At 41.1% G+C, this 13,427-nt stretch overlaps 1 protein-coding gene across 4 annotated transcripts in view; it reads right to left on the bottom strand.

The window, feature by feature from the left end:
• Positions 1–13,427, bottom strand: part of ATP8B1 (ATPase phospholipid transporting 8B1) — a 123,564-nt gene that overhangs the window by 13,739 nt on the left and 96,398 nt on the right. For all 4 annotated transcript variants that reach the window (XM_066247566.1, XM_066247565.1, XM_066247564.1 and 1 more), the window contains 5 exons: positions 8,191–8,379; positions 6,200–6,312; positions 5,612–5,776; positions 4,571–4,682; positions 3,136–3,211 (listed from right to left, as the gene is read on the bottom strand). In XM_066247566.1, the coding sequence (XP_066103663.1) occupies positions 3,136–3,211; positions 4,571–4,682; positions 5,612–5,776; positions 6,200–6,312; positions 8,191–8,379 (655 nt within the window). The remainder of the gene's footprint in view (positions 1–3,135; positions 3,212–4,570; positions 4,683–5,611; positions 5,777–6,199; positions 6,313–8,190; positions 8,380–13,427) is intronic.

Raw genomic sequence — 13,427 nt, 5'->3', positions numbered from 1 at the left:
CGCTAATTCTAAGTGTACAGTTCAATAGTATCAAATATAGTCACACTGTTGTAGAACCAATGTCCAGAACTTTTTCATCTCTCCAAACTGAAACTCCATGCCCATGAAACAGCTTCCCTTCCCCACCCTGGTCCCTGGTACTCCCCATTCTACTTTCTGTTTCTATGAATGTTGACCACTTTGGGTAACTCATATAAGTGGAATCATACAGTGAATACTGGTGTATTTCACTTTGCATAGAGTCCTCAAGGTTTAGCCATGTTGTAGCAGGTAAGGAATTTCTTTTTAAGGATGAACAATATTTTATCATATGAACATAACACATTTTGTGTGTCTGGAATTTCTTTTTAAGGATGAACAATATTTTATCATATGAACATAACACATTTTGTGTGTCCATTCGTCTGCTGATGGACATTTGGCTTGCCTCCACTCTTGGCAATTATGAATGGTGCTGCTACGGACATGGGTGTACGAATGTTTCTAATTGAGTCCTTGCTTTTAGTTCTTTGGGATTTTACCCAGAAGTGGGATTGTAGTATTCGGTAACATCATTTAAAATTTTGTTTAAGGAACCATCCTACTGTCTTCCATAGTGACTGCACCACTTTGCACTCCGACCAGCAGTGAACGGAGTCCCAGTTGCTCCACTTCCTTGCCCACACTTGTTCTATTTCTGGCTTTCTTTTCCTTTTCCTTTCCTTTTTAAATTTTTTTTTAAAGTAACTATCCTAGTGGGAAGTGACATCTTACTGTGGTTTTAATTTGCAGTTCCCTAATGATTAGTGATGTTGAGCATCATTTCATATGCTTGTTGGCCATTTCTACATCCTCTTTGGAGAAATGTTGATTCAAGTCCTTTGCCCATTTTTTTAACGGGTGACATACAATCTTATTAAGTTTTAATTCCTCCAACATGAGGGCACCATATTCTTGGTGCTTCATTATTTGCCAAAAACAGCTTGATGAAGATATAGTTGAAAATATGTTCACAAGCAGAAGGAAGGCAGTCTTAATCTGAATTATAATACACTAGGGCGAACCCTATCTGTTATAAACAGGGGTTACTGTTTGGCAGCAAGAAACTGATTTCCACATAAAGTCTAGCTTTAAGAAATGCTCAGTGTTTTCTATCAACACATTATTGAGAAGAACATACATAATACATTCATGTGATAGCAAAATAAGCCACATGATTTTGGAGAGGAAGGGACTATAAATATCTAATCTCTTCATGTTACAAAGAAGGAAATGAAACCCGACAGAGATAATGTGATTTGCCTGCAGGAAGTTGGAGGGAAAACTGGAATAAGGACTAAGGTCCCCTACCCTATCCCAGGGCTTCCCTCATTACACAACCTGAGTCATTATTTTTCACCTTCAAGAGTAGGTTTTTCAACCTTGACACTATTGAAGTCTTAGTCCAGGTAATTCTTTGTTGAATGTGGCTGTCCATTGGATCATAGGATGTCAAGCAGCATCCCTGGTCTCTACCCACCGGAAGTCAGTGGCATCTCTCCTCCCCCACTGTGACAACCAAAGATGGCTCCAGACTTTGCCAATGGTCCACAGAAGGCAAAACTGCCTCCCGCTGAGAACCACTGCCTAGAGGATTAGCTGTCTGCTCTCCATCTTCCCATTCCTGTAATGCTTATTTTCAAGTTGAAAATAAGGAGTGATCGAGACAAATCCCTAAAAGGCTAGAAGAGAAAAATATGAAGTTACCCAATGAAACTGCTCTACAGGATCATCCTTTTAGGAGCCATTGAGAAAGATGATTCATCTTCAGAAAGCAGTGATTTTCACCCAGTGTGCTGTAAGAATTGTTAAAACCTGCAATACCTGACTAGTCAAGGACACTGACATCTTTTCCTGTAGGTTGTCAAATTAAAAAATAAGAGCCAACAGAACAATAGCCATCCAGTGCGAAGGAATCAAAATTATACTTTTTTTTTGTCAGATCAGCAAAAAAATCTACTTTTTGGTGTGCTACAGAATTTTAGTAATTATAATTAGTTCATGTGTGCCATGAGATGAAAAAGGTTGAAAATTGCTGCTATCAAAGTAAATTGAGCTAAGAGCATGATCCTAAATTTTGCTACTTGCAGTCATTTTATCTTTTAATTTAGCTCAGGGTCCAATTTTCAGAAGAGAGACCAGAAATATATTCAGTCCCCCATCTACAAGAAATAAACAATACCATATTACTTAAAATCAAGAAACTACTCAAGTAAACATATTAGTATTTATTCATTGCTATTTTTCAAAATCTAAAAGCACAAAGAGGCTCGGTTTATGTACCTCTATTCAAACAGAAGTGATCTCTTTAGATCTCAAGGCTACTGATTCTAATTCAGCAGAGTGCCTAATATACTGGAAGGACCTGCAAAAGTTCTATCTTCGTCATTAGAAGAAGACTAATAACAACCATCAACTTCCTCATCATCTACCTGATGAGGCTGTATGTTAACAGCGTAATTTGCCCTTGAGGCATCGTAAGGAAAAGTCTTGAGGAATCAAAGGGACTGTCAAGCCAGCCGCAAACTCATCCGGCAAACGCATCCCAGAAACCGCAAAGCACATTTGTAGCTTCCTAACACCTCAGAGCTTTCTCCCTATACATTTCCATGTCCGCAGCCACTCTGATTGAGGGCTAATGAGATATTTCAGCGCTGAAATGTCAGGCCTGCCCATCTAGACAGGACTACAGATGCAACCCACCCAAACATTTCTGTCCAGGTTTACTTGCGTGGGATTTTTCCTCTATTTTCCCTTTGGAAATATAACATTCCTAAAAAAGATGATATATAAATATGTATATTTCATATAAATTTGTTAGTGACGTCACAGGCCCACTTCCTGGACCATCAGACAAGCCCTGAGGACTTCTCAGGAATGGCGAACATTGGCCCCTGGAAGGTCAAATACAGGCCCCAAGTTTCCCTACAACATGAGGCCATGATACAACCAGGGTACCCAGAGCTGCCTGTTCCCTTGTTTCATGTAACGCGAGGAAACTGTCTGAAGTGACAATCTCACTCCAGGCTCTCCATATCTGCTGTGTCTTCTATACCTACTCTCACATTTACAAAAATGAGATGCCAGATAGTCTCATCCTGTAGGCCCTTTACTTACTTTATATCTTCTCCATAGCAGATGGTGGTGTCTTCAGTAAGAAGTTCACAAGCAAATCCTATATTTTCAGCAGTTTCTACAATAGAAAAAAATTTAAGTCAAACATCAGTCTCACCAATGGACTTCTTAATTGACTTTATGTGGTAATGATGATTTTTGTAATTAATGAAATGGTCAGATTTAACCAGATAGGCTGTTTTTTGGTAGCAATGTATGGAAATCACATAATAAAAAAAAAATCCCTCTATCTGCGGTAAAATAATATAAGTCAAAGTCTGGTTTGAAATGTTTTCAGGCCCTGGCTGGTTAGCTTAATGGTAGACTATCAGCCTAGTGTGTGGAAGTCCCAGCTTCAATTTCCAGTCAGGGCACACAGGAGAAGTGCCCATCTGCTTCTCTATCCCCCCTCTTCTCCCTTCTCTCTCTCTCTCTTGCATTAACAGGGAAATTTTCTGTTTCCCCTCCTACAGCCATGGCTTGATTGAAGCAAGTTGGCCCCAGGTGCTGAGAATGGCTCCATGGCCACTGCCTCAGGTGCTAAGAAGAGCTCAGTTGCTGAGCAATGAAGCAACACCCCAGATGGGCAGAGCATCATTCCCTAGCAGGCTTGCCGGGTGGATCCCGGTCAGGGTGCAAGTGGGAGTCTGTCTTTCTGCCTTCCCTCCTCTCACTGAGAAAAAAAATTAAAACATAAAATAAATATTTCCAATAATAAAATGTGCGGTCTTATCAAATACATTAACTGATTATTTAATAAATCAGTGTTCATTGAAATACAAAACACATTCAATTCAGGTGGTTTAATCATTCTGTTATGGAGGGAATGGGGAAGGATAACCAGTTCTATCAATCTTCATATGGGCTCCTACTGGAGATTTCCTCTCTTTTTCCATCATCCCCATTGGGACTGACTTAAGGCTAGGGATGTGCTGCCCTTAGCTCATCAGAGTATGGAAACCATGACCATGTTAGTCAGAGCAAGAGGAATCATCTGGTTTCCCAGAGTCAGCACCAACCAACTCTTTGTTGAACTCTAAATTTAAAAATTAAAATCTTTCCTTGGGTATAAAATTTTGATTATAATTTATTTCCAAGCAAGAAAATGAGCAAGAAAATAAGAGTTGTTCAGTGTTTTGTTGTATTTTAACGTATGCCAACAAATGGCAGTGCAGGGGAGGACAGAAGGGACAAGGAGGGTGGCCCTGGAGGACAGCAGCCCATGACCAGGAGCTCAGTTATAAGGGATAATTGAGGGAGCCTGAGGAAGGGCATGGTCAGGGTGGGCTGGAATAACAGAGAAGGTTTCTAAGGGAAGGCACTGATATCCCACAGAAAGGACAGTGCTAATGCAGGATGGAAGGTCTTTCTGGGAATGGAAACAGGAACTGTGAATACTTGTGAGTTCACAGATATGCTTCCCTACATGACGAATTACCCTTTTTGTCGCCAGTAAGCACCCAGATCTTAATGTCAGCTTTTGCAAGTTTCGAAATGGTTTCTGGGACTCCATCCTGTAGCTTGTCTTCAATAGCGGTAGCTCCCAATAGCTGCAATGGACATTAAAAAGAACTAATTAGCAAATGAGCAATAGATGTTCTGCAATAACAATTTGCCAATCTACGAAGAGAAGAAAGGCTAGCTATGTACCCCAGTTGGGTCTTAACTGGAGTCAGTGGCTGGCATTAACAGGAAAGTTTTCTCTGTTTCACAGCCCTCACCAAAACAACCCAAAACTTTTTCCTTAAAGTAACTAATGTAGATAAAAATGCAAGTACAAAATCAAGGACAATAAAAACACACTTTTCATTTATGTATATGTTATTTCATATGGACAGAAGCCAATTTTTGCTAAAGGTTACTACTATTTGTTGAACGTTTTCTATTAATCTAAACTCTACAGGCAGTAAACATTCAACTCTGAAAATTTAATTTACAAATGGTATTTTATTCTTGTTTCGAGATTTTGCAAAATATAAATCATTTTAGTACTGTTTGCAATATACTAAGAATAGTCTGGCTTGTTATTGTGTAAAAATCATCATTTTGGTAAGTAATATAAAAATGATAATCAGAATAGAACCTCTGTTAATGTTTTCTGCTTCTCATAATGGCAATTTCTATTTTGCTTGCTGAACACAGAAAGTCAAATGACCTAGTTGCATTGTACCAGTTTCAAATGCTGAAGTCAGAATTTATCTCTCAAACATGAGATAAAAATGTAATAAAACTTGGCCCTGGCTAGTGTCTCAATGGATAGAGTGTTGTCCTGGTGCCCTGAGGTCATGGGTTTGATCCCCAGTCAGGCTCCTAGGAGAAGCAATCAATGAGTGCACAACTAAGTGGAACGAGTTGATACTTCTCTCTCCCCCTCTCTCTCCAATCAATGAAAAAAGTTTTTCTAACGTAATAAAACTTAATAAAATTTCTCCTTTTGTTAAAAATAGCAAGAGAAAATGCTGTGAAGGTTAAAACTTACAATTAAATCTTTTTCAATCTCTTCATACACTTTATCCAGGGCTTCATCCCGGTTGGTCGAGGCCACACTGGCAGCCAGAAACTTTTTATTCCATTCTTCATATTCTTGTTCTTCAATTTCCTTGTAGCAAAGGCACAGGGTTCTGAGAGTCTCACTTGCGAAGACCTGTTTTATTTGAGACAACCCATCCACCCAAAGAATAGTTAATTTTGTCTAATTCAAGATCAAGTTTTAAATCTTACCTGAAGTAATAAGAGAATTTAAAAAGAGACACATGAAAAATCATGTATTCATACAAATACAGTTTATAAAGGAGATTAAACAAATACTTTGTTCTGAGTATCTTCAGGTTCATGAGACCATAATTCTAGTTCCCAAATAAAGGGAAATGTACATCTTTCTTCAAAATCAAGTCACTAGAGTGAAGAAAACCTTTTTCTCTTAATGACTAAGAAAATGAAAGACAAAAGATGCTAGAGATGTTGTAAACACAGGACTGACAACTGGATCGTCTGTTCCCACAAACTGTGTCACTAGTAGCAGAGAGTGAGTTTGGAATCTGTGGCACAGAGTGGAAGTGCGACTTACATCCAGGGCATCCTGCGTCTCTTGTTTCGTTGGATTTGTCGGATGTAACCGTTCATAAATCACAGTGTCAGCACCTTTACAGTAAAGCCTGATACGGCCTTCCGGGGTTTTTACTAGTAGCAAAGAAAGGAAAAGCAAATAACAAAGTTAGGTTTTATTTCTCAATAGAAAACTACATTGTTAAGTTTATTTGAAGCATTGCTGTTAATAATTCACTATTAGTTTAAAATCATCAATGCACCTAGAAAAATGATGCTCTTGACAAAGTTGGTAAACCACATACAATGTATTAAATGGAATAAATGATAAGTGAATGAATAAATGAATGAATGTACTGATGAAATAAATATGAAAAGATTCCCTTGGTCACTCAGTTTTTCATAACCTTACTTATTCTTTCAGCAAATACCTTCTGATTCCATACTGTGCTTCGTGCCCTGTGTTAGTAAATTTCTTCCATAGAAACTTTTTTGTCCACGCCAACCAATAGGATTCTTTCTTACCTTTGAACTCTTACTGCCTTTAATATTCAGACTATAACATGACTACTCGTGACCATTTAAAAATTTTTTTTATCTATGCAGTAATTTAACTATAGCATGTGCCTCGTAGTTAACTAGATTTTACGTTCTCAAGGTAGATGTTAAGGAATGTTAGTCCAGATTAGTGCTAGGCAACCAGAAAGCAAAATGTGCCTAGTCAGAGTTCAATAGACAGGTTAACTTGTATCTTTTATTGGTTAAAAAGTCAATGTCATAGTGGAGAAATCTTGCAGACACCACCTAACTGATCAAAGCTAACATCACCAATAATTATGTACCTTCTGATATGATATGCTGGGAAGGACACATCATCTACGTAGGCATCCTGCCAACAATGCGTAACCTGAATCTAATCTTGAGAGAATATCGGACAAACCCAAGTTGAAGGACTTTCTACAAATAATGAACCTGCTTTTTTAAAACGTCAATGTATGAAAGATCAAAAAAAGGTTGAGGAACTGTTCTAGATTGAAGGAAACCTGAGTAACAATCACCTAATATAATGGGTGATCTTGGGTTGAATCCTGAATACGAAATACAGAAAGACAAAAGGAAGGGAGGGAGGAAGGGAAAGGAGGTTAAGCAGCGAGGGAAGGTAGGAAAGAGGGAGAAGGGGGGTGAGAGGGGTGACGGGGTGAGGAAGAAAATTCCCAGTAAAGCTTGCACACATTGCATATGGTATCGCATCAGACTTCTGACTGGGATCCCTGTCTGTGCCTGTGAGGGACTGCTCCTGCTCTTAGGGAAGACCTACAGAAGCACTTAGGGGAGAGGCACTAGATCTGCAGTTAGCTCTCAAATGGTTCAGAAAACAAGAACCTCTACCTAACGAAGAAGACGGAATACGTGGCCAGTGCTAACAGCTGGTGAATATGAAAGAGCACACAGGAGTTCTTTAAACCATTCTTGCAGTTTTCCTGTAAGTTGGAAATTATTTCAAATTGTGAATTTTAAAAAATGTTGATACTTGGAAGCAATCCTCATCTCCATTTGATGACCTATTGCAATGTGCCGGGACCGGAGGTGTGATTTTGGTTCATAAGCACATCCTTGCTCTTCTCAGAACTCCTTGCCTGCTGAATTCTTCCTTCCCTGACAGAAAGTGCACAGTGGAGGTGTTTGGAGAGGCTCACGCAGTCGGGGCGCACGTGGGCCATGCTGCAGCTGCCCAGCTGCCGCTCTGAGCATGGTACGCCTGCCACCTCAGATTCAGCAGCCGTCAGCCCGCACTGCTGACGACTGTCAACATCTGCACGATTCAGATACACTGCGATTGTCTTTTGGACGATGCACATTGGCAGAATGAAGGAGAAAACACCAGCTTCAGTAAGTCTGAGGAAGTCTTTCAGGAACCAAGTAGCTCATGCATTGGCTGATGTCCTAAAGGAAACGTGTGACAGGTAGCATCTAAATGAGAGATTCGCACACATACTCCTGAGGGACACCTACCAATTATAGACATTCGCTTCCGGTCACTGTTGAAGTCTAAAATGGCAAGAACGTTGTAGGTCCTCTCGGTGCCCATCTCACTGACGGTGATCGTGTTCTGGGTCCGGGCGAGGAAGGCAAAGCCAAAGTCCCTGGCGGCGCTTACCAAAGCGCCCTCGTCAGGAGAGGCCGCCTGGTAGTTGAGCTGACCTGACAAAGGGAGCAGAACACCCGACAAGCGGTGAGATCAAAGCAGAGCTGCCACCAACAGCTCACCGCTGCGGCCACGTGCGGCGAGGACCTGCTACGGAGCCCAGAACTCCCCAAGGAAGGAGTGCGCCAACATTAACGCTTTTTAAACCGTAAAGTGTTGTTTCTAATTACAAATGGGAACATTAACTAGAAGTTAAAAAAAATTGGCCAAGAAAAATATTCCCGTAATACCACCTAAATGAGAGGAAAAACAACACTGATATTGTGTTACGATTCATTCCATCCAGTCCTTTTCTTAAAAAGCTTATTCCTATAATAATTTCTATCATTCTGAACATACATGTACATCCTGATTATATTAACATCATATTTGAATATGTGGTCATGCCTTTAAAAATTCATTCTAAACATTATTTTAATGAAAGTCAGCATGTCACCACTTTCTTATTACAGGCACTTAGCTTACTTCCAAAATTTTTTGTTCGTAATAACAATATTGTATTAACCTTTTGAATGTGTATGTTTTCTTTCTGGCTTTATTTTCTAACTATAGCTTTCTGGGAGCAAAACACTAAGCTAGAGAATGCTGATAATTTTTAAGCCTATTGGTATAAATTACTCATTTGTTTTCCAAAAGGGTTGTTCCAGTTTATCTTCCCTCTAGAAGAGTATATTTACTTCCCCTTTGCCAATCTTTTTAATGTCTGTATGGTTTTTTTTTTCTGTTTTCTTTTCTTTTTTTTGTATTTTTCTGAAGCTGGAAACGGGGAGAGACAGTCAGACAGACTCCCACATGCACCCGACCAGGATTCACCCGGCACACCCACCAGGGACAATGCTCTGCCCACCAGGGGGCGATGCTCTGCCCCTCCGGGGTGTCGCTCTGCCACGACCAGAGCCACTCTAGCGCCTGGGGCAGAGGCCAAGGAGCCATCCCCAGCACCCGGGCCATCTTTGCTCCAATGGAGCCTAGGCTGCGGGAGGGGAAGAGAGAGACAGAGAGGAAGGGGGGGGGGTGGAGAAGCAAATGGGCGCTTCTCCTATGTGCCCTGGCCGGGAATCGAACCCGGGTCCCCCGCACGCCAGGCCGATGCTCTACTGCTGAGCCAACTGGCCAGGGCCTTAATGTCTGTATGTTTTAAAGTTATATAATGAGCCCTGGCCAATTAGCTCAGTTGGTTAAAGTGTTGTCCTGATACACCAAGGTTGTGGGTTTGATCCCCAGTCAAAGCATATACCACAATCAACCAATGAATGCATAAATAAGTGGAATTAATGTTTCTCTCCCCTACCCCTTGCTCTCACTCTTTAAAATTAATCAAACAATAGTTGTTTTTTTTTTAAGTTAAACAATGGAAAACTGCCTTATAGTCACAACACATTTCAATAATAGAAATCAGTCTTCCCATCCTGAGTGAAGGAAGCCAAACATAGAAGTGTGCACTATAGGCCTCCGTTTACACAGACCACGAAACTGACCCAGCTGATGTGTGCTTTTCAAGGTCAGGACAGCAGTCACCCTCGGAGGGGTTTCGACTAGAAGAGAACACAGAAACAACTTCTTGGGGATTGAGAATGTTCTCTTTTTAAAAATCTGGGTAGTCATGACAAAAGAGTATTTATTTTGTGAAAGTTCGTTGCGTTATATATGCTTGTCTCTGTATACATGTTGCAGTTCAGTAAAAAGTTAAAAAAAAAAAACTTGCTTACCCAAGATTTTTTTTAACTTTTTTTTTTGCCTTTTCTAAAATAGAATTTATTGAGATGATATCGGTTAATAAAATTATGTAGGTCTCACTTGTACAATTCTATAATACATCATCTGCATGTTATATTGTGTTCAACATCCAAAGTCAAGTCTCCTTCCATCACCATTTCTTCCTTCTTTACCCTCTTTGACCTCCGCCCACTCCTATCTTTCTAATCTAGATTTTCTGCCTTAAAGCAGGGGGAAGAAACTATTTCTATGGTCGGATGACTTTTTACAGGAAAAGGCATTTAGTTTCCACCATGGTCTGAGCAGGACACAAGCCCTGGGTGGACGGGCGGCCTCCCCCACCATCTCAGTCCACGTGGATGGGGAGGATGCTCTGGCATGAAGAGGGACCACAGTAGAGCTGAACACCTCTTCCTTCCCTCTTTCCTTCACACACCTGCACAGGTGGTTCACTCTAAATAAGTCAGTATTAATCACTTTCCAATTAGTGATTAAAGATGATGCATTAGGTTCTCTCTCTGTGTATTTGTTCACCCGGAAAGTCATACAGCGGGAGTTACAAATACCACTTACTAAGAGCAGCCATTCTACAAACATACACACATGCCAGAGGGCAAAGTATTGAGCCAGAACTAAGCAAGCCGCAGTGAGCACATAGCCCCGCCCCATGGTGCCTTCGCCCAGCTCAGCTGGCAGAGATACGCATATTGCATCATATGAATAGCAAACTTATTTCCAACGGAGTAAAGAAACAAAATGTTAAAAGGTGCTAAAGTTCCCAAGAGTAAGAATCATATCTAGAGCAAACACTGATTTTATTTTTATCCCCAAGAGAAAACCCTTCCATTCTGTTCTAGTAATGGAACCACAGAATCACAGACCAAGAGATGGGGAGAACTTCAGGGACCTGGTCCAAATTTCAACTTCATGTTTGCAGGAAAAAATCTGGAATTAGAAATGATTCTTCACACTAAATAGCAAACTATTTACCACCCTGTCAGAGGCAACCAGAAAGAATGTCTTGCCTTTCGAAGACTAGTTTGTGGATCACAAAACCGATGGAAATTAAAAAAAATAAAAATAAATTAAAAAATGCTCACACTACAAATCCTATTTCTCATTATACCAACTTCATCGCTCCTTCTGATTGATAACATTCCCTGCCTTCAGGTCATCAGCCTCGAAATAAGATCACTTTTTCCCTCAATCATCTCAATCTTTTCAAATCATTGGCCAAATGCCCCCCACATTCAGGGTTTTCTCATTCTTCTCAAAGACCCCACCATAATCAGGCCCTCAACTTCTGTTTCAACTTTCCAAGTCTCCTCATCCAACCTCCTAAAACATAGCTCTGTGATCATGGTACATCTCGACTTAAAGATCTTCTGGTAAAGAAAAGGCCTCCAGTTCTTTCACACTCTGCTCTCACGTGGCCTCTGAGGAGGGCAGGAGTCTAAAATGGCCCCATGGTCCCCACCCTTTTGATGTACTCATACCTTCTTCCAGTTATTTAGTAATCACTAATCTAGGCACTGCCAGGAAAGGATTTTGCAGGTGTAATTAAGATCAAATCAGTTGACCTTAAGATAGAAGATTCTCTGGGTATTCCCAACGTAATGAGGTCAATCATTAAAAGTGACAGGGCTCTTCCTAGTGAGAGCAATTTGAAGAATAAAGGGGTTTGATAAAGGGAGATTCCCCACTGCTGGCTTTCCAGGTGGAGGGAGGGAGGCCTCTAAGAGCAGAGAGCAGCCCCAGGTGACAGCCAGCAAGGAAACGGAGACCTCAGTCCCACAATCCCAGGAACTGAATCCTGCCCAAACCTCGCCTCTTTTAACCTTCTACACCTGGAAATCCAATTCGTCTCCATTCTCAGTGACTACAGCAATTGCCTCACATACAGCTTGGAAGAGGACACTTGAGCTCCAGATGAGAATATGACCTGACGTTGATTTTAATAAGATCTTGAGCAGAGACCCTAGTTCTGCCATGCCCAGATTTCTGACCTAGAGAACTGTGAGCTCATGAGTGCAGCCTCTCCACGCTTTGCCCCCATTAAGCCCCACCCGTATTCAATGCTAGGGCCCCACAAACTGTCTGCTGAACTAGTCAGCTGTTGGCAAGATTATGAAAGGGTTTCCTCCTCCCTCTTGTTGATGTTATACATAATAAAAGGCTAACCAATCTCTATTATTCTTACAAAAAAGAGAAAAGGACAGCAGAAGCCAAACGGTGCACCAGTCAGTGCAGTGAAATTCAAAGACTCAACTCGAACAAGTTTAACCTGCTGTTCAAGCTCGGGAATCTTCCTTTAATTTCTAGGTCTGAATTTTCTTACTTTACTATTTGGAGGCATGCTCCCCAAAATCCTTTCCAAGGAAACCTTTCAAGGTACTTTCTGTGTCAATGCCAAATTCACTACTCTTTTAACATCCTGCACCAAGAAATCCAACTTGTTCGCATTCTCGGTGGCTAGAGCATTTGCTGATCACATATGGTGTGAGGAAGGATTCCTCAGGATGTAAACTCTGGCTGAGCAGAGAGCAGGACCAAGGGCTGTACCACATTAGGTGGGAGGAGACTTGGAACTCCAGCCTTCTTCCTGCGACACAGAGAAAGCTGGTGCTCAGACCGAGACCCTGGTGTGTACTGTGTTATGACAGGAACCCAGACTGGAAAGGCCCATCTCTGCACACAGTCCACTACTCTTCCCATAATACCTCAGAGGGAAAGACAGGCATAGAGACTGTAAGATAAATGCACGGGTGCCTAAGTTGGCTGGTTAACTCCGAAAATGCCACCACCACATATTTATTTTTAAAAAAAATCATTTTACAAATGAGTCAAACCCCAAGAGAACCAAGTTGCTTAGAAATATAGTACGTGATCCTTATGTGAGTAAGATGTGCTTAGCTAGCCAAACAGACTTTGACCTTGCTTCCATCATTCGTGACAGGCTGTCATCCCTCTCTATCTCCCCCACTGCCTGCTGAGAGCCCCTTCCATGAATCCACCCAACTGGAATCCTACCGTTATCTCGCTTTATTGCTTCTTGAAGAATGGGTTCCTTTGGAACTTGAAAGATAGCACAGAAAGCTTCTATACATTTAGCTTTTATGCATATTCCTTCTCTGGAGTTTTAATACCTGCTACATAGGAAAGCTCAGTACAGAAAACATAAAGGGACCTTCACATGCTGCATTGATGAAAAATAGAGAATGGAAGGGCAGACTGTGCTCCCTAACAGATGTGCCAAAAGGGTTGCTTCTGTTCTTTCTATCATGTCCATGTCTGCCTACATGCTTTGTCCTAGGTCACATGTGAGAAG

Source organism: Saccopteryx bilineata, chromosome 11, assembly GCF_036850765.1.
Source record: "Saccopteryx bilineata isolate mSacBil1 chromosome 11, mSacBil1_pri_phased_curated, whole genome shotgun sequence".
Classification (NCBI taxonomy): domain Eukaryota; kingdom Metazoa; phylum Chordata; class Mammalia; order Chiroptera; family Emballonuridae; genus Saccopteryx; species Saccopteryx bilineata.
Note: the sequence above shows the minus strand (reverse complement) of the source record. Positions and strands in the feature narration are given on the sequence as shown.